General features: G+C 39.9%; 1 protein-coding gene across 1 annotated transcript in view; it reads left to right on the forward strand.

The window, feature by feature from the left end:
- Positions 1 to 1,902: 1,902 nt before the first annotated feature.
- The window catches only part of LOC117488851 (corticotropin-releasing factor receptor 2), a 31,180-nt gene continuing 10,824 nt past the window's right edge, over positions 1,903 to 22,258 (forward strand). The window contains exons 1-2 of the mRNA XM_034137993.1: positions 1,903 to 2,023; positions 2,133 to 2,252. Coding sequence (XP_033993884.1) covers positions 1,903 to 2,023; positions 2,133 to 2,252 — 241 coding nt within the window. The remainder of the gene's footprint in view (positions 2,024 to 2,132; positions 2,253 to 22,258) is intronic.

A 22,258-nucleotide genomic window follows, 5' to 3' on the forward strand; every position in this document is an offset into this window, starting at 1 on the left:
AGACTGGATCATTTTAAAACACACTGACAAAGGCCTGCAGTATTCTGCTACAATTCGAAGACTTGTTGCATCAAAGCCAGAGCCACAATTTGTGTCTGAGGTCCAAACTCTGATTTTACATCTCTGTCCCATTTTAAAATCAGCTTTACCGATTTTGGCTTTGGCTACAAAACAGTAATGCAAACCACAACAATCTAGCATCCACTGCCATTTGGACTCTTGATCACTTTTAAAAATAAATCACTGAATTTATCTTTCTGCTTATGTAATTGGGATAAGACCCTCATGCAGAGTGTTGTTTCCTCACAAAAAAGTATATCGATTTACATTCATAAGCCCCTATTTCCACCTGTGCAGTTGAGATATAAGGGACTATTTATTTTTCATTTTTTCTCTCTATAAGGGGGCGAGGGCACTTTGTTAGACATGAGTCATTTCCTCATGTTTTCTGTCTATTTTTATTCAACACAATATGCAAATTACCTGCAGCTCAATAATATTGCATCTGATTTTGTCTACACATTACATGAATTGCATATTTAAAAATGATTTGAGAAGAAGTAAGTGAACAAAATATGATTGTGGTTTCTTCAGTAGATTACATTTATCGTCCCCAGACAACCCTTTGCAGTCGGGACTCCTTGAATTTGAGATAAACTGGGATGAGAGTTGAAATGAATGATTTTGCATTATCAGTACATGCCACTGTGGTGGTTTTGAGAAATAAACTTTGTAATGCTAGTTAAGGTAGGCAAATAATAAAATGTATATTATAAGGTCAGGGAAGTATTTTGTTTTTGATAAATAGTAATGTCTATAATTACATGTTAATGGTGGGATACAGTCGCTGGTATCAAGCATGAACAATATGTGCCTCCATCTATTGTACCACCCTGGCACCCACAACCCTATTCCCTGCTTCGCTGCATAAATGGCACACTAAATCCTGCTAGTCACTGAATTCACCGGATGTAAAGTGGGATGTTAGAGAGACTGGCTCCAGTTGACCAGAATGCATTGCAGTCTGCTATTCTGTAACATACAGACCAGGCAGTTGCATTTTCTGGCCACTTAATCTGCCACAGAGTTTAATTCACAAGCATGGCGATCACATATGGTTTCCTGAATTTTGCCCATGCATCTTTGAGAAAGCTGCATTTATGGCATTAAGGGTAGAAATATTGGGGGTTATGGTTAATAGAAACTGTGTTATTTACAAGTTTGGTTGGATATAATTGCTCACACCAAAGTCCTCATTAAAGTGCTTATTCAATGGCAGCTGCACTTGCATATATTGTATAACAGGGCTTATTGGTTCTTCACACCTTTTTTATTATGTTATTTTTACCCACAAAACAAGGCCTTTTAGAACAAGGTGTACTTTGCTGGGTGTCACCCCCCTTCTGAGTTTTTGACGACTGAAAGAGGCTTACATAATTTCTCTTTTTTCGTACCTTGCCCATGATTTATTGATTTCTCATATCTTGAGGAAATGTTCAGGGTACAGCCACAGGCAACATGTCTGGGGCTGCATATATGTTTATTCTATAGAGGCTGCCTCCAACTCACTTCATTTTCTGACAGCAGGGACTGTTCTCGCTTGACTGAACACGACATTTTGGATGGCAGGTGTGATGGGTCCGGATGACAAAGTTCATGATCCGGTCAGTCCGGTGTGTCGGCTGTCTTTCACCGGGTTGCTGCAGCACGTTGGATGGATGAGAAATTGCGCGGCTGTGATTGGCCAGGCACTCGGCTCCCGGCTCCCAGCTGGTGAATAGGCTCCCTACTTGTCATTACTGTTGCTCCGCTTCACAAGCCCATGAACACCACTGGGCTCAGTGTCCGCCTCTCCTCGGACTTGGAATTCATATAACATTATCCAAAGCGGCGGATCGCACCATGGATGCTACTATTATTCAGATAATATTCGGGGAGCTCGGGGACCTTAATTGTAGTTTAGTAGATGCTCTCCAAGACACTTTTTTGGGGAACGCTTCATTGTCCTTGCTGAGCACTGATGGTAAGATGGAATTTCTTCCCGTTTTCTTGTCAATTATTCAGAGGTCTTGGATACCGGAAAGTATTTAAGCTTCCGCGTTTTTTATTCTATACTTTATTCCCCCCCTAAGGTTTTTTCTGCAATGCCACAACCGATGAGATTGGAACATGCTGGCCGCGGAGCAGCACCGGGAGGATTGTGGAGAGACCCTGCCCTGAGTACATCAACGGGGTGAAGTACAACACAACCAGTAAGACATTAATCCGTGATGGCAAAAGTTATTTATATGGATAACATGTTTTGTTTTGTTTGCACATGATATTGCATTAAAAATCCTCCCATATGTGCTGGATGTAAAAGTAAAAGCATAATATTATTTTGGATGAAAATGCAATGTCTGCTCCTATAAGCAAACACACTCAGCAAACAAACTCTAATGTGTGTTAGTGCACTGCACTGTATGATGTTGCATGTGGAATTTGGTCGAGAGCAGTGGTGAGTGACAGTGAATCTCAATGATCATTACACCTTGAGTCACTGCAACAGCTGCATCACATGAGCATGTGTGCTGTTTGCTTAGGAAAAATCTAAAAGCCCTTGAAAATCATTAAAATGTGACGTGATTACATTTATAATTCTCTAATTTGATCGTTTCATCAGATTGTGTACCATGCCAAACTTGCTCTTGTGATCATTCTATAGCAGTTTGCAGTTGAGTTTGAGAACATTTATTTTTTCAGAATACTGTGAAAAATGAATTTTCAGTATTTACTGTATCAATAATCTGACACAGAAGGGAGAATTAAGTCATAAAAAAACTCTTCGCAGGCTGTTATGGAAGACAGATCGAGTTGACCAGAATGCATTGCAATCTGCTCATATAGGATTGTCGGCTTCATTTTCTGGCCACTTAATCTTCCACAGAGTTCACAAGGTCCTTGGTGGACACATATGTTTCTCTGAATCCAGCACATGAACATTTTAGAAGCTTAATTTATGGCATTGAAACTTCCCCATGACCACACCTGTCACCATCGAGCCATCAGCCTATTTGTTGTGATCGTGACCAGATGGAAATCCAATGGTGTGTTCAAATGAATATGTGGTTTCTGGTTTGAAGTCAGCCCGCAGCTGATGTCAGCTTCACCTCCACATTAAGTCTTGACACCAAGTTGCAGCCAAAGTCACTGGAACTATATACAAAGACCATTTTGAAATATTTTTTTTAAACAATAAGCTTAAGAGAGGTTTTGTTATCAGCTGGCTTGAAAGACTGAGCAATTCTAAACCCAGTCTGTTTCAGCCAACAGTTTCACCAAGTGCTGAGAACATATCACAACTCTCCATGTCACTAGCAGTGTCACGTTATGTAACTTGTGTATTAATCATGAGAGTGATGAACTGAATTGACACATTCAGAGACTTAAATTGCAGCTTTAATTTCAGTAAATAACATCTGAAAATATCAAAGCAAAAAGGGTGCGGGTGACAGTTTGAGAGTGCATGTCCGAGGCTATATTTCTCATTTAACAAGCTTGTTATCACTTTAATAAGCTCATGTGCCCGTTGCTATAAACTACTTATCCCCACCACACACACACACACACACACACACACACACACACACACACACACACACACACACACACACACACACACACACACACACACACACACACACACACACACACACACACACACACACACACACACACACACACACACACACACACACACTCACACACAGCCTGTTGTATGCCTAGTCACCTCTTACTGCATTGATTCCCCCTTTGCTCTGCTGCTGTTGCTACATATTGTTTGGCGTGTCTGGTGGTTAATTTCCCTTGGTGTGAAACGTGCAGCCATTTGCCATGACATCATGTGCCAACACCTGCTCTGATGTATACCTTCATTAGTTGACCCCCCCGAGGATCGATGTGAATTCATATTTTTTACAGGCTGAGGATATATTGTGGCAAATTTGCAGTTGTTAAAAATGTTGGTCAAATGTATCTCATCATCAAACAATGTCAAATGCAACATAATGGCATTTTTGTTTGCTGGAGGTGATGACATAATTAGCTCCTGCTATTTTAAAAGGATTTGATCAAAGAGTATAAGAATGAAAGAAAAAACGAGCTCTTTTATGGAAATGAAGTCACATTGTTGCACAGATTGCAGCTCTGAGGTGGAATGACGCAGGTGACAGATGTTTTTGTTCCTTTGTGTCAGGCCCACGAGTAAAGTAATTATTATTATTAAAAGTGTCAACTTACTTTTACCACATTTGGACTGTGAACTGAGAACACATTTTATTTTGCTTGTCCATTAGAGCTCTCAGTGTCATTGCATTTTCCATGGACCACTATGGAAGTGGTTTCAGACAGGGAACAAAGTGATTTCACAGTTTGTCCACTTTGCAGACAATCAGACATAACTGAAAGTATTTTACATCTCGTTTCACACACTGACAGCAGTGTCTTGGGACTTTCAGCTGTCCAACTGTAGCGGAAGATGAAATACTTTTGCTACATGTTTTTTGTGTCAGAGCCACTGAGGCAGACTTGATCGGTTTAGCTGTGTGGGATCGATTGTCTTATATTAAAAACACAGGAATCACACAGGAATTTTAAGAAGCTGTTTAGTCCATGGAGCTGTTTAATGAACTTGTTATCATGTGAGCGAGCATTAGAGTCTCTATAGATTATGGCAGTGATGCATACAGGTCTTTATGGGAGTTTGATGGGATTGCAGTGTTTGAAAGATTGAATGCCTTCCTTACTGCATGCATTGTGCTAATGTGTCTTAGGCACTTACAGTAGTGGAAGGGAGGTTTAAAGAGGAGTCTGAGTTACTGGAAGAAAATAGTTAAACATTTTGGGAAATAGATGTATTCACCTAGTTCAAAACAGATGGCCATACATCCTGCAAACAGCTGTATGGAATAACCACACATCATTTAATTCCATATTTCGGATCAAAGTGGACCTTTAAACATTATTCTCCACTATTGTTAGGCACAGTTTGTGCTGTTCTGGGCTGTATTGTATTCTGCGTTAATGGAGCTTAAAGGTTGGAGAAACTTACGACTGTAAGGGCGACCAGTTTGTTAATCACATTGAACTGAAAGATATGAAAAAGAAAACCGCAATCTTTGAATCGTATTGCATACAATTATTTCAAGTTACAATGTGTTAGTTATTATCAATTTAGATCATCTTTTTTTCATTTAATTCCCTGATATCTCAATATGTAAGTTTTATATGTACATTTAAACATGATATGAATGAATAGATAGACTTTCAAGTTCATATTTAACCATCTCCTGAGCAAAAAGGAGCATATTTGATTAATGTCCCCAGATAGAATTGTCCATGTTATATTTCAAGGACATCCAGTCTGCTATCTTCACTGTATTAGTGTGAATGTATACGTGGGACAGTATTAGCCTTTACAAAACTCTTTCATGCACAATTCATACTTAAGTCACAGTATGCTGCATGGTTTTACAACAAAGTGACATGGGCGCTGAGACAATGGACGCCAGTGTTTTGATTCTGCTGTGTCACTTTAGCAGCACCATTTTCAGCCACTGACACATTCAAATAAAAAAATCTCAAAATAAGTCAGACCAAAAATAGAAGTGTGGCCTGAAATCACATGGGCAGGTGTTAATAGAGGGTTGCAATTAAACACAGAGTCTAAAATCAGAAACATAATCTGATGTAAAGCAATAGCACACTGTTTTGCGGGGGGGGGAAAGCCTGAGTGGCGTGTGTGGACAGAGTCTAATTTTGGCCACATAGAGTATCTGACCTAAGGGACTAACAATAGATTATTTTCCATTTCTTGGAGTGTCTCACAACTAAACATTTAATGGGCCTGCATATTTGAAAAGCATGACCCAGGGTGTACTATGTTATATTCTAAGAAAAGCCCTTACTGTATGCGTTGTACTCCCAGTTGTTGAACACTGGAGAATATAAATGCTATCTTGTGTGTAACTTTGTAGGTTTTCCGTAGCACATGAAAATGAATGACTGAGGTAGTCTAATGTCAGCAAAATGTTCCAATTCTCTTACAAAAGCCGTACATTTCACAGACTTAACAGGCCCCTTCAGGTAAGGGGCTGTAAATCCGTCTCCACTTCTTCAAGCATATATAAATATTAATATCAGTGCAGAGTGGCTTAAGAGGTTTATGCATTTTTAAACCTTTTTTTGGCGCATTTATTCAGTTCTCTGGTTTACATGAAATGCACATCACCACAGTCGAGGTAGAGTTGTTTGAGTTAAGGTCATTCACTGTCTCTGTAGCTCTCTTCACGACACAGAGTAGACACAGGTCGGTTCTTTAAAACGGGCGTTTATTTATTAGAGTTTTCATCCCTCTTCCGTTACGCCGTGAGAACTACAACACCGAATGACACGTATACATAGCCAAACATATTAGCATATTGTGCTACACATATGAATGAAAATAAGAAAATGAAAACATAAAACAAATACCTCATTGGCCGCTTGTCGTGAAAGGAGATTCATCTTACAGTTCCTTTTCTGTATAACTTTGTCACATTAAACTTTGTCACATTAAACTTTGTCACAGACTTCAGCAGAGCTTCAAACAAAGACGTCAACCCACGTTGAGTTGTCCAGTGTAACAACAAAAAATGCAGTACCAGCACATGAACAAACATTAGTTCCTAGGCACAAGAAACACATACGCATATCGGTTTAACATGTAAAACAAACTGTATTAAATCATGCCATAATTAACGATTATAAAAATAAATAACATGAAATAAAGTATTTATTTATCTAATTGAACTATGACATTAATTGTGTTATTCTTTTTTAATTAACCTAACTTTGTTACGTCATTTACGGTCTCTGCTTTGTCACTTCTATGTGATGTGTTTTCCGTCAAGCCTCAGGCAAGACAAGATGTTCACAGCAGCAAAGATGAACAATATCAACAGCAACGTGTCAGTTTTTCTAATGCAAGCCATATCTTGGTGACCCATGTGCTTTTTCTGTTCAGATTATTCAGTGAATCACGCTTCTCCCTGTGTTTCTCCAGTCATTGTCACAGAGGAGACATCCTGTCAGCACACAGTGTACCTTTCTAGTCAACACAGCTTTAAATCAGAATCGCTGTTTCTACAATAGAACTTTATTGATTCTCTTATCAGGATTAATAAAGTCCAGGACATATCAGCGCCGTGGCGGGTATCAGGTTCAGAGTGAGGAGCAGAGCTGCTGCAGCGTGGTTTGTCTCGGATGCAGCTCGATGCTTTTCTTTTAAAATAGAGGTGAGTCGGTGCAACATTACCTCATCTTTCGGAGGCTAACATAATACTGAAATTGAGCAGTGACTACACAAAGACCGGCGTCATGAACAAACAAGAACATTGCAGCTTTTTCAAAGTTCTCCGTGATGATTTGTGCATTTTTGTTGATTTCTGTCATTAGTGAGATCAACAAACCTAGATTGTATTTTCCAAAGAAGTTGTACAAGTTGCTGTTATTTAGATTCTCCATTTCAAAGATTAATCTCCTACAAAATGTGAGTCGCTGACATTTGAGAACAGACCTGCAGGCTTTTTTGGTTCTTTGGAGGACAGAGAAACATTTTCCTTTGTGCGCTTTATCATGCAGAGAGCACCTCTTGGTGCTACAATTGGTGCTACTTTTCCTCTTCCTGTGATTGCACCAGAATCATCTTAAAGTACCTCCCCTGCTGTGAATGTACACCTTTGATCATGGTCCATGGCTGGACTGTGTAAGAAGTTAGTCAGTCAGCAAATTCGGGTCAGCATGTGTGGAGCAAACAATTGACCAGCCATTACCCACAGAGTTCCTATAGGGGCCCAATCAGCAACAAGCACCACACACAGTAAAAGACAGACATTTCATTTATACCATATTTGATGATATAAATGTAGCCTTGGGAGTTCTGTATGTGGTATTTATATGTCCACAGGAAGGATACAACAGAGTGTGATTTAGATCAGTGGTTCTCAACTGGTGGGTCGCGACCCAAAAGTGGGTCGCGGACCCGTTTCGAGTGGGTCGCGGATGTGTGAGTGAAGAAAAAAAAGTTGGGAAAAAAAAATTCGATTTTTTTTTTTTTTTTTTGGGGGGAAAAACTCAAACTTTTATTTTGAAGTCCCGATTTTCTTCTCAGAGTGTACCAGAATGCGTAGTTTATGTTAGTATTTCTAAAAATCTCCTGGGGGAGAATCCCCCCAGACCCCCCTGCTGGGGTTGGGTTTTCAGCATGTGTGCCTTTTTATATAGTTCAGCTTTGATTCCATCATCTCATTAAACCTTTTTTTAAAGCATACTTTAGTTCTGTGAAGGGATATAAGGGATATATGCACTGTACTTCACTTTTATTAATATTGTATTCTGAAAAGCGTATATTACAGCACGATTTTTTGTTGAATAGATTTGAGTGCTTCAAAATGTTGGGTCGCGATGTATTGACCAAGTAAAAAGTGGGTCCCGAGGCCTGACCAGTTGAGAACCACTGATTTAGATGATAATGGTTCTTATTGCAGTGACCTGCTATAAAAGGCTTGGATAGTGCTTACAAAATGTGACAACATTCGCTTGCTTTTAGCTGTTTAATGTGGTGTATTATGGTCTCATTATCCAGACACGCTATCCTCTATGTTTGGCTTGTTAGTTTCCCTCCGGGCCACTGACTTGTAGTACACTTTCTGTTAATTATTTCTCACCAACTGACTTTAATGCAGCTGTGAGTTTTAACAGGAAACACATGGAAAAGTGTTTCAATCTATGACGTAAAATTATAGTGATTCCTAATGTGTCATGAGGGCATAAAGAGAAATAGGCAAGCTTAAAAGACCCAGCTGTGTGTAGAGTTTCACCCAAAAGCTCTTCCTCAGGCTCTGTCGGCCTGTCTGATTCAGTAATCATCACTCATAATCGCTTTTTAAGAGAGATTGAGTGCAATTGGTGATGTGATGCTCAGACATCTGCTGTGAAGCTGGTATGTTTAATCAAACTTCTACCTTTCAACCATCCTTCCATTAATCATTCAACAGAAGATTAATAAGCAACCATTTGGAAATTCGAGGATTGATTGATAGAAATGTTGATATTGCAGCTTTGGCTTGATGCTGGTTGGTTAACCATTTTCATTCTAACTCAACCAAGATGATGTCTACTGATGAGCATTACAGCTGTACACAAAATGTACATAGGTGTTTTTTTGTGTGTTTTCTTTATCTGTTTTGAAATTGAGATATAAAGAGACATTGGTTTGGTTATAAGGATATAAAAAAAATTGTCTTTTTTTATTTCTGTAACATTAAACTTGGGAATTATCTTAATTCAACAATAAACCGCCATAAGTAATTATTCTGAATAAAAAACCTTGAACTGTGCATCAGGCCCCCGACATGTTATCCAGCTGTATTCTTAAACTTAATTTTATGAAATGAACCCCACAACCTTTGAAATGATCAGGAAAACCGAAGAAGATCTTTTGAAGAATAATAACAGTTTTCTGCTGTACTCAACGGGGAAGAATAGTTTTCTTTTCAGTCAATTATCTTATTCTTGAAACTAATGATTACACATCTGAGTAATGCTGGGTCAATTCTAAAAGAGCAATTCCTCTCAATTTCATTAATGGTTTACCAGACGGGTATTCACCAATAGTGGCAATACACCCCAGAGTAGCAAATAAAAGAACCTGCGTCATGTATGTTCATCATGCTCCTTCTTTGTTGTTTATGAATTTCTATGAAGCATTTCAAGTGTACTGAGAGTGCCAATCAGAGTTCCCTTCCTTCCCTCTTAGGGCAGTTATTCAGGCCCATCTCTATAATTGACATGTTAAAAGACATATACTATTTTTCCATCAGAGATGAAACAGAAATCTCAAAGTGTTCAGCAACCTCCATTAGTCTGTTGAAATGCTACTCTCTAAAAGGTTTGTTTAAATATGAAACCAAAATGTAAACAAGTTATTGTAAAGATGCATCATCTCCACCTGGTTGCAGTGAATCGCCTCTGTGACACAGCCAGGTCTCCAAGTCACACAACAAGCTGGTTAGTTCCCACTCCTTTATAAAATATAAATCAACACGATAGTCTGTGACAAACCACCGGGCCAAAAATAAGTGTTTGTTTTTGCAGTTTCTTTTATTGATGTCTCAATCAAGAAGCTGATTTGAATTGACAGGGGCTCGCAGGGGTTTATTTGTCGAACACATTTTTAATCCCTTTGTCAATAAGTACAACAATTCAATAATCCCCATGTTTTCCATCCTGCTGAATGAAAGGCTGCCAGAGAGATTGCAGCTTGGTGGAGAAATGTACTTTTAGGGTCGAATCAAGTGAAAAACACCAGTCTTTTCAACAACACTGTGAGGCTCAGGTTAACGCTTTTACAAACATGCATACACGCTGACGTAGACAGTTTTAACATCCTCATTTTTAGGTGGTACTGAAGAGTTTGCCGTATTTTAGGAATAGTTGTTAGGCATACAACTAAAAGACTGATGTACATGGACAAAAAAACAACTTAAACAGAGAGAAAATGCACAATCATATCAAATAATTACTACCATAAAATATGTTAAATAAATCTGTATTATCCTTTCAAGATCTAGAACAAATTAAATTATTCATGCCATTGTTTCATTCTGTCCTGGTTCCTGTTCTCCTGGTGATACAAAGTGTCTCACCGCTAAACTGCTAACTGCTAAAATTATTTTTGAGATCCCTCAGTTTTTCTCACAGCGTCTTCTTGCTGTCCAGAAATTAAAACTAAGCTTGGTTACTTTTGCTGTCAGCTTCCACTCAAATCGTTTTCCCTTAGCCATACAAACACGCAAAGTCACTGGACATCTTAATCAAGCTGTAAACACTTTGTTTCGTAAGCATTTCGTTTTGTAACATTGCTTCATGCAGTTGTAATGCCTTTATTGTTATTCTCTGTAACGTTTAAATGTATTTCAGTTTAATTAGGATTTATTCATCAATGTTTTTCAGTGCAGCACATAAATGTGCTAATGGCACATCACAAGTAATTAAATATGCTTCTTAGCCATTATAAACATCACTTCAGCACAACAATCAAGAGGTATTGGCATGCGGAGTGCTTTTTAAATCTTTCACCACTGACGCATGAAATCTACAGATTGTAATGGAGCTATTATTAACATCTTTTATGCTAGGATTTTTTTTTTGTACTTGACTCCATTTGCAAATATTGTGGAAAGTAATTACCCTAATATGTTTGCAAGTACATCATTTTAAACAGAAGTGGGGGTATTATGAGTTATCTCAAAGCTGTGTTTAGGTTAACAAAATGAAGCCACGCTTTTGCAGGTGTCTCATTGAGACAAAATCTGCACTTTAGGACACTTGAAACGACAAGGGAGGATTATACTATGATAAGAATGTGTGTGATTGCGCTTTTTGGTTGCCAGCTGGTTTCACTTTGTGGCTGTTCTTGCAGTTTCTCTTGTTCTGCTTGATGAGTTTATTCACAACTTACAGCAAGTGACAACAATTCCAGATCAAGAGCCTACAATTTATGTTTGAGGGTAATACATAAAAGCTGATTCTTCCCCCTGGCATCTTGGCCTTTTAAAAACTGCAGATAGGAAACTGAAGAGCTGAAGTCAGGAACCATCTCGGAGCTTGAAGCGTTTTTGTCAAGAGCTTTCTTTTTTTTTTTTTCGTTAAACTTTACAATTGGACTGCTTCCGATTTTGTGTAAAGGGCCTAATTAGCCTTTATTTCTTATCTCCTGTCATAAAGCTCTCCCTCTCTCCTTTCATTTTTTCTGACTTTACGTAATCTCAGTCACTGTTGGAAATGATGGCTCATACATTTTATGAGTAGTTATTTCCCACTGCTGTTGGAATGAATGACAAGAGAGAGACAAAAGCAACAGGGGGAAATTAAGCAAGGAAATTACATTTTCATCCAAAATCAGTAATGGCAAAAGAAACCCATATTTTCCAAGCCACTTAAATGTACCCGGTGATAATGGTCTGTTTAATGATTCTATTTTTCTTTCAGCTTAAGACTTTGTATTAGATTTGCTGCTAAGTGGCTAAGTTAGAGACAGGCATCATGCTGTTTGTCACTTTAGAGGTGGTAGCAGCAGGTTGGTCAGGCAAGCAGCCAAAAACCTGGTGCAGCATTTGCAGAGACACATCTCAAACTGCCACCTCGAATCTCATCGTAGGAGGAAGAGCGTGCCACAGAGGCTCACAGTCACTCTGAGGAAAAAGTAAAACAACAGTGGGATTTCTTCTCTGGCAGGTTCCTTTCTCCCTTATCGGTTTGGCTCCTGTACAAATATTGACTTTCCTGTTATCCAACTAAAATCTAAACTTGTCTTAGTTATGTTCCAAAGATGCATAACGAAAAACATCTACAGTGGGTGTCTAAATGTCAAACTTTATGTCAGTTACATTTTAGCAAAATTCACAGAAGTGCATGACATTGAGTGACAGCTTGAGTGTCTCCCTTCTCCCCTTGGGCACTTCCTGTTTATAGCGTGGACGCTAACATTTCACAAGGTGAAAGACGACAAAACAAATACACTAAGCTGTTTGTCAAATATGAAGTTGATTTCTCAACTTTTTATTTGTTGTTAAGCTTAATGCAACGACTTAATTTTCCAGGAGAAATTCAAAGGGCATAACTAGATGCATAAATAATCCCTGAAAACAAACACATTTGTTTTAATATGACAGAGCAGGCCATAAATGAACAGGCTTGTCCTTTAGCATATGTAAGCAGTAAAGTGCTAATTACTGGCAGAAGTCAAATGCATTAACTGCAAATAAATGAATCTGAAAAGTCTCAGAGCATTGGAGGATTTTTCATACCCGGAGGAATCAGTGAGAAATGTATGTTTTGACTTGATCCACCGTTTTCTTGGCTTTCAGCAGCTGCTCAAGATTAACCTCCCAGAGTATTTGAGGTAATCCAGTCATTTTTGGACAATATGCTGTATATTCAGAGACATTTTGCTTTGAAAAGGATCAGCACCTCTGAAAACATGTTTAAATGTAGTAAATGTGACAAGGTCGGGACACGTTACATTTTTTTGCAATGGTTTAGCTGCCATGTTGTATTTGATCAAACCTGGGTCACTCCAGGGCTTGGGAACAGTTGCATTTAAATGTTGTGATGTTGGCATGTTTGTGGACTCACAGGCTAGACTCACTTGACACATTTTATCATCCAAACCAAGAGTCACCCGGGTCAGTGATATGTGATTCCTAAAAAATAAGGGTAGTCTGGCCATTTCTCTTCATATAGAGACACATTTGAGTTTTTGATCATACCGCTCCAAAAGAGTGCCCACTTCCTGCTTTCAAATGTGATTTAATTCAAAATGTGTCTTCTGTTATGTAATATGGGCAAGCATATCCCTTAAGGCATTTTTTTTCCCATGAGTTTATAAATACATGAAATATGCGAAGAAATAGAAAATATGATTTGCCCTTTGAAAAGGACACTTTTGCAACAGAGACAAATAGGGCAGGAGAGGTCATTGACACACACAAAGTAACTGTGTGATGGAAGTCCAAGAGTATTAAGAGCTGTTCTGACGCAAAAATATACGAGGCTGTATGGCTTGCCACGACAATTCGAATATTTTGCGGCTAGGATTCGTGTTTGTGATTTTAAGCGAGAAGACTTTTTGAAACATAAGCCAACATGTAACACGACTCTGTTTACTTATTGGCTGCTGGTGACTCGCTTTCACTCTCCCGCTGCTTTGGTGTTTTATTGGTACAGTATGACAATGTAAAACCAGCATGAAACAAAACATTATAAGAAAACTTTTATTACAATGTTGAAAATCCTGAGCTTAAGGTTCAACATAAAAAACAGCTCACACTGTACAAATGAGCATAGTAGAATAGTTTGACTAATTTCTGGGATAAATACTTGTTTTTTCAGAGTGCAAGAGTTGTACAAAGTTATTTAAAACCGATTCACGGATTCAACAGGGAGAGTTAAAAGTTTGGAAGAGCTTACATTTATAATGTTTCCTAAAGCAGCTATTAGGAGTGAATGCATCCGCATGACTTTAAGAGCTTCTGAAAATAAGGCTGAAAATACTTTTAAGTATTGTTATGATGTATTAAGAATACATTAATAACAAAGCGTATACATAATTTAAACTTGAAATAACTAAGCTCTTTCAGTTGCCATATTGTGTGTTTGTATCCTCTTGAGTCCTAAATGTCCTCGAGTGCCCTCTGCATTGATGTATGTGACAATGTAGCTTTGCTTCATTTCCTGTTACCTTAATGAAATATCAAACTGCAATGAGCTGTTATATTCTCATGCTGTTATGATATGACCTAGTTTAATATGTCCCCAGCTCACAGAATTACATTTATAATGGCTTGAAGGAAACGTTGATGTAACTGGTTCAGGGGTGCGGCTTGCGCTCCTTTCAAGGTTTCAAGGTCTCAAGGTTTTTTATTTGTCATACGAACATAGCTACAGTGTGGTTATGACGATGAAAATCTTAGGTCACAGGCTCACTCCAACAGTGCAACACAATAAAACAGATAAACAGAAAAATATAGTGCAAGTAAATAGTCAATACAAAAAGAAAAATAGTTTAAAAAAAAAAGTGAAATAGTGAAAATAGTGCAATAAGAGTCTATATGCAATATTACATTACTGTACATGTTACTTGTTAGCCGCTTTTATCCAAAGCGACTTACATACCCAATACTGTGGGCAATCCCCACAGGAGCAATTTTGGGGTGAAGTGTCTCAGGGACACAACGACATGCTGACTGCAGTGGGACTCAAACTTGCTATCCTCTGATTAGAAGATCAGTGCACTAATCCACTGCGCCACACACCTCCCAATATATTAGATAAATAATAATTTCTAAGTAGCAGCCAGATGAATGTTGTGGATGGTGGTAGTGTGAAGAGTCCATGTCAGGTCCTCAGTGATGTGGACACCGAGGAACCTGAAGCTGCTGACTCTCTCTACCGTAGTCCCATTGATGGCGATGGGGGCGTGTCCCTCTCTCTGCTGCTTCCTGTAATCCACAATTAGCTCCTTGGTTTTGCTGACGTTGAGATGGAGGTTGTTATCCTGGCACCAAGATGTCAGGTTTTCGACCTCCTCTCTGTACGCTGTCTCATTGCCGTCGGTGATCTGGCCGATGACGGTTGTGTCGAACTGTAATCAATGAACAGCATTCTCTCATATGTGTTCCTCTGGTCCAGGTGTGAGAGGGCAGTGTGGATGGTGAGGGCTATGGCTTCGTCTGTGGACCTGTTTGCTCTGTAGGCAAACTGCAGGGGGTCCAGGGAGTAAGGGAGGGAGGAGGTGATGAAGGTTTTGACTAACCGCTCAAAGCCCTTCATAATGATGGAGGTGAGTGCTACTGGGCGGTAGTCGTTGAGGCTGGTGATTTTTGTTTTTTTGGGGACAGGAACGATGGTGGAGTGTTTGACGCATGTGGGGACTTTGTGATGTGATACACTCGTCTTGACTACAATTTGAAATTCATCCAAATAGAAAAGCCAGGTTTTGCTGTCTATTTAAAACAACAAATGAATCAAGTGGGTCAATTTATGATAAGTGGTAAGCTGCATTGTGGTACTTTGAGGAAGGATTGTTGTAGCTGTCATGTCATGTATGTTCTTATTCATCACTAAACCAAAGAGACAGATGACAAACTTCAGTACAGATAAATCCAATGACAGAAAAAGAGACACAGCCTTTAAGTGTAAAGTCTTGTACTGTGTTTCACTTTTGGCATGTTAGCAGGTCCCACGGTTGGTATCCCAAAGACCTGAAAGAAACAGGTCAAGCTCAGCAGCAGCAAAGACACAGACTGTTTGCTCTATTACAAATATATTACAGAATTAATCCCCAATTGAGGTGCCACTTATGCATGGACAACCAATCAATGCTAAGCTTATGTTATTCCAATAACCTTTTTTCTCTTTTGACGAACAATCTTCCAATCCTTAAGATATGGTGTTTGTTTGCATGTACATATTTGTGCATCCCAGAAAAGCAAGAAAGTTGGCTGTGTGGCTTTCTTTGCACAGCCAGATGGAAACATTTATTTTATTTCCGTAGTCATCTTTACACCGGTGCAGCGTGGTCAGTGTTTGGTCGCTTCCAGCTTAACACCTTCACATTCAGCCCTATCACTAGATAAAGTGAGTCATTAACAACTTTTATTTTAACTGTGTGAATAAATCGCATTTTAAAACCAAAATGTGAGAGAATAGCTTCATCATGCGTAAAGCACAGATGGTTAGGCAGAAATGTGCGCTCCCCGCACCAGTGCCTTGAATTAGTCCTGCCTCGGTGGAATAGCTCACAGGAACGGAATTCTCAACCTGCTCCCCTTCCTCTGTTTCTGCAACACAAACACGGTGTGATCATTGCCTGGAGAACTTCATCTGGAAAGCACTGCTACTGTAAAATTAACTTGGACAACTTAATGGTGCAGTGTTATATTTTTTCACATTATATTTTATGCTAGTTTTTATTTTTAAATCCATCCAGTCAGTAGTTGTTAATGATAATAAATGATGTATAATACTCTGCAGCTCTTTTGGGATGTCAGGTTGGATGTCAAACTCTCATCTGTAGAAATCGTTTGTAAATGTAAAGAGCTAATATGACAAAGGAAGGGCCATTCTGCCAAAACAAAATTCAACTTTGTTTTTATAAATGACCTATAACTGTATATTAAGCATTTAAAAAGTATTAAAACCATAAATATATCCATTGGTAACAAGTGCAAACACATCAATACATGTACAGTACATACAAAGAACAACATGTCAATCCCTATAATGAAGCCTATTATTATGTCTAAGTGCTCTTAGTTCACCTTTTGCATTATAGTCAAATGTGTTTGCAGCAGAGGTGTGGACTCGAGTCACATGACTTGGACTCGAGTCAGACTCGATTCACCAATTTGATGACTTTGGACTCGACTTGACAAAATCACAAAACACTTGCGACTCGACTTGGACTTGAACACTAATGACTCGGGACTTGACTTGGACTTGAGCCTTCTGACTTGAGGTGACTTGATAATTTAATTCAGAGGTCTCCAACACGCCGATCGCGAGATGCCGCTAGAAGAGCAGACTCCCGTCTGGGAAAGCAGAATCTTCAGCCGCTGCAACTCTTGCTGAGAATCCATGCAGGCAGGGGCGGGTCTTTATTTAGCTGAGCCACCATGCGGCCAATCATATGCGAGGACACACTAGGATCATACCATTATGTGAAAGAAGGGTGGGGGGCAGACGCTCCAAAGACAGCAAGTGTAGTGGTACAGGCCAGATACACAGAGCGACGGGGAGACGGGGAGACGGGGAGACGGGGAGACGGATTTAAATGCAAGCGCGTCGGAAAAAGTCAAGAAATGAGCGAAAACCGAAAAAAGAAGCAGCTTCTGGCTGCATGTCAATGATATTGGAGAAAGCAAAGCTGAGTGCAGGATTTGTCAAATGAAAATAGCCTTCAGAGCAGGGTTTTTTTTTGGTAACCACTCAGGATTTATTGTCAGAGGTGGGAGAAGTTCAGATCTTGTACTTGAGTAAAAGTACCAGAGTGTAGGAATACTCGGTTACAATAAAAAGTCCTGCATTCAAAATGTTACAAGTAAAAGTAGAAAAGTATTATCATCAAAATATAGTTAAAGTACCACCTGCAGAGGGATCTAGATTCAGGTGTTCTTTTCCCCATAGAGACCGGCTCGCTGCACATTATCCCTTGCATAAAGATAGATTGTGGGTCCCTTATAACATGTACACAGTGGAAATAAACATTCTGGTCACCATAACATCAGGGATCTTAACCATTAAACTCCTTCTGAATCAAACCGTCACGGTAGCCTTACCTTACTGATCCCTCTTAAAATAGAAAAAAACACGTTACTTTACCAGCAGAGAGAAAATGGATTATTAAATGATTAATGTGACTAATAAAGAGCAGTTTGATTATTAAGTATTATTCTGTTGATCGATGTCATTACATTTGTTGAAAAGCACATAAGGACTTGTTTAAGACTCGTTTTGTCAAAGTTTAGGACTTGGACTTGACTTGAACTTGCCCATCCTGACTTGAGACTTGACTTGGACTTGAGCGCAAAGACTTGAGACTTGACTCGGACTTGAGCGCAAAGACTTGAGACTTGACTCGGACTTGCAAAACAATGACTTGGTCCCACCTCTGGTTTGCAGTATTGTGTAATGCAGCTCAATATAACGGCAGCAAAAATCTATATGTTGAATCACCACTAACAGTGAAACATTACAATGTGAAGGGTTTCTTTTTCCCCATTGCACCACAATCGATTCCATAATGGCTCCAATTGAACATCAAGTGTTGTAATTTGCAGTTTAAAGAAGTAACGTATTCTGTAAATGAAATAAGACGATACTATTTGCCTATCGTTCATGTTCAAACCATGCATGAGACATTAGCTGTCTCATCACGGTCGCCTACACTGCACAAGAACTCTCTAAATGCCATTTGGCACCTGATCAATGAACATGTTGAGGCAGTGTGTTTTGAGAGAGTATTTCAATTGACTTTTTTACTGCACCGTAGGGGATATAAGTCCGACTCAATGAAGGGCTTTGGCGGTTTAACAGACTCTGATTTACCACTCTGCGTTCAACATTTCCTCGTCAAAGGATGAAAACTTGGATTTTTCTGCGGCTGCCGTAGCTTCAAGCGTCCCTGTAGGTATTTCTAAGGTGAATGGTTAGCTCACCATATGGGTTGTTATTTGCAAGACTCTTTGAGACGGAATGAGTAAATAAAAACATTACAGTCTGTCTAAATTCACGATCCCAAAGGGGAAAGAATAAGCAATGTGCAGCTTTCTGAACATTGAGACAGAAATATTTATTCATTCATCCGTTCACATATTTTATAGGAAAATATCTCAGTGGCCCTAGGACTAATTTACTGCAGGAAATAGTATAATTAGAAGCAATTTAAGCACATGTTAATGACATGATGATGCACGGTTTGATTGAATAGGATTTATTGGTTGCAGTTTGCAGACTCACCAACTCAACAAGTGACCACCCATTTAATTTTCTTTTGGCATAAACCCTTGTCATATTGGCATTTTTTATGTGCTGTGTCAGCTGTTTTTGTAGTTTATTCAAGAGGCGCGTTCACACCGGAGTACTTTTACCTGTACTTTTCCCGTTTAGTTCCTATAGTGCCTGGAATTTTGCGTTCACACCAAAAAAAGTACTTAGTTCCGAGAACTTTTACCCCCATTTTTAGTGCCTGCTAGAGAGGTGGTACTATCCTGGGGAGAAAAAAGTACCAATTTCGATTGGCTGGGCGAATTGCAAACCACGCCCCGTAAAACTCTGAAAGGTTGTGTGAAGCCGCCATTGTATTTGCTGGCATTAGCATTATTAGCATTAGCATTAGCCCCGCCCACCAACGGAGAGAGAATAACTTATGGCAACACAACAAAAAACATGGGAGCGGTGGAGTGATGAGGAGGTGTCGGTGTTCTGGCGATTTATTCGGAAGGCTTCAGTAGAAGCTGCTGGGAGTCCCAGCAGCTTCTACTGAAGCCAGTACCCAACTCCGGGGACTTCCGGCCGGGAACTTCGGGTGGCAGTATACGCCGTGAAGTGGTTTGCGGCCTGCCAGTAAACCCAAAGCAGAAGAATAAGAAGTGACGTCAGCGGCTTCATTTGCGTAATCTTCCCTCAGGGAACTTATTCCGGTGTGAACGCGATCTGTACTTAGTTCCATGGGGGCACTAATGGCGCATTTCCACTACAGGGCCTCACTCGGCCTCGGTATGGCTAGGCCTCGTTAGGCCTTGTTAGGACTGGCTCACTTTATGCTGCGTTTCCATTACAGTTTAGTAGCTGGGCCAGTAACTATAGTAACGCAGTGTAGGCGGAGCCGTGACGTCATCTTCAATGAGAACCACAGAAAAACAACATCAGCCGTTATCTGTTAGCACTCAAGCTCACAGCTCCTCATATCTGTTCAGAAACTAGACAAAAGTTAAACAAGTACAAACCACAGACTGTCTGTGTCATGGTGAATACAGTCGCTGGTTTATTTATGTCTGTATAGGCTGTTGTTGTGAGTGTGGACGGTCGGAGCATGTACTGCGTTAGCTTAGCCGATCTCCATTTAGAAAACACGCATTTTAAACGTTTTTTTGGCTGCTGTCTGTCTGCAGACTTGTCAAAGCATTAATTCATGGTTTTTACTAACCGGCATCAGTATGTTGTTACTTCGGCATCATTTTGAAACGTGTATTACAATTAAATCACGGTCAAATATGTTCATTTTGTTGTAGTTGTAGCCCCCTTGCCAGTGATTCTCTCTCTAGTTTAGCATACTCAGCCCGACTCAGCCCGACTCAGCCTGGTTGTTGGCCCGGAAAGAACCTCGATTTTATGGGGCCAGAAAAACTGTGAAATAGTACCCGCTAGCCGGAACTACGCAAAGTGGAAACACAACCAAAAACGGGCCGGGCACGGGACGCTTAAAGCGAGCTCCGCGCTGTAGTGGAAATGCGCCATAAGTACGGCAAAGTACTTGGTGTGAAAGCGGCTAACGAAATGCTTTTAAGATCTGGTTTTGTGAGGTTTTCATAGAGGTTGACATGAAGAGATGTCCCAAACACAGCAAAAATTTAAAAACATAAGCAGAAATCAGGGTCTCTGATACACACCACCAAACACATAGAGCTTTCACACCAACGCGATTCCCGTTCTAGCTCCGTGCTAGAGCTTTTCTGGTTCGGAACTGGTTTTTCTTTTCAGCCCCCATTTTGTTCACACCGCCCAGAGCCCGACTGGTGCTGCCGCTGCTGCGTCATGACGTCACCGTTTACGTCGCTGATTTTCTCCCCAACGGCGTTATGGCGCTCACTCTATACATCCATGCGCTCACTATAACAACAACAATGGGGGACTGCGTCGGGTCGATGATCGTGTTGCTGATCGTGTTGCTTTTAATCATACGAAGCCAGATTAAATAAAATAACGACTTCTCCAACCTTATACTCTTCTCCAGAGTGCCGTGGTTCATTGTTTATTAATGTGTTTCAGCGGCATTTACCGACAGCTGCAGTGCTGGCTGCTCTTCCACGGGAGTTTATTCTCCCGTTAGCTCCGGGTTAGCTCACACGGCTCTAAAGTATTCACTGTCTGACTGTCACACAAGCAGCTGATACATATCCCCAATTCCCCTTAAGTGAATGTGTTTCAGTCTGAATTGACGCTGTTTGGCATCACAACGCTGTTACTAAAGTTTCTCTGGTATGAAATGGGTGATGTTAGCATAGTAACCGAAGCTAAACGGACTATCTTGACTACTTGTAGTTGCTATCCTATTGCGGCATAAGCCGTTTTCTACAGGCACATTTTACCGGCGTATTTTTCATTATGATTCTACTTGTGATAGTCGGACATGACGACCTGTGCAGCCCATGTATTGATTCCATCCGATAGCTGCTATAATACAAAACAAAACGTCTGCCTGCTCTCCACAATGATCAATAACAGCGAACGGATGGTCAAAGTAAGGTACACATAAACAGAATCACACGAAGCCTGGTTAGTGTTGCCTGACTTTATAAGTGTGTGGTTGCGTTCTAGTCACTTTGCTCAGCACTACTGCTTGTTACAACTTGTATTTGCCGTACTCGCCTTTAACTGTTAGCTCAGGTTAATCTCGCCCCCTTCTGACGTAAGCGTGACGTATGCGGTTCTTGCTTCTAGACCGACAATTTTTTGGTGCTTGAAACGAACCGGATTCTGGAGCTTAGAGGCGGCTCCGCTGCGGTGTGAACAGGAAAAAACTGTGCTTTTCAGGCTCTAGCTCCGAACCGGCCCTGGAACCGCGTTGGTGTGAAAGCCCCAATAGTGAGTCATTGGTGATTATTTAGGTTTTATTTTTGTTTTAGTGTACATTTATTGTACTCATAGTGGCTTCAATTCATCATTTATTTGTGGTAAAATATGATATACACACATGAGGCCTTGACCTGTGAATATATTGAACAGTTATCATTTTTATAATAATAGAAATGACTAGTATACAGTAGCTTCTCATAACAGCACACCTATACGTTATGTGTTTTCATACAACATAATATAAACCCTGCATTAATGATGGGTATCTTGGCACCAGGGTGGCTGATCATAATAGAAAAACACGTTTTTCTTTCCTATTATG

Source organism: Trematomus bernacchii, unplaced genomic scaffold (assembly GCF_902827165.1).
Source record: "Trematomus bernacchii unplaced genomic scaffold, fTreBer1.1, whole genome shotgun sequence".
Taxonomy (NCBI): Eukaryota; Metazoa; Chordata; class Actinopteri; order Perciformes; family Nototheniidae; genus Trematomus; species Trematomus bernacchii.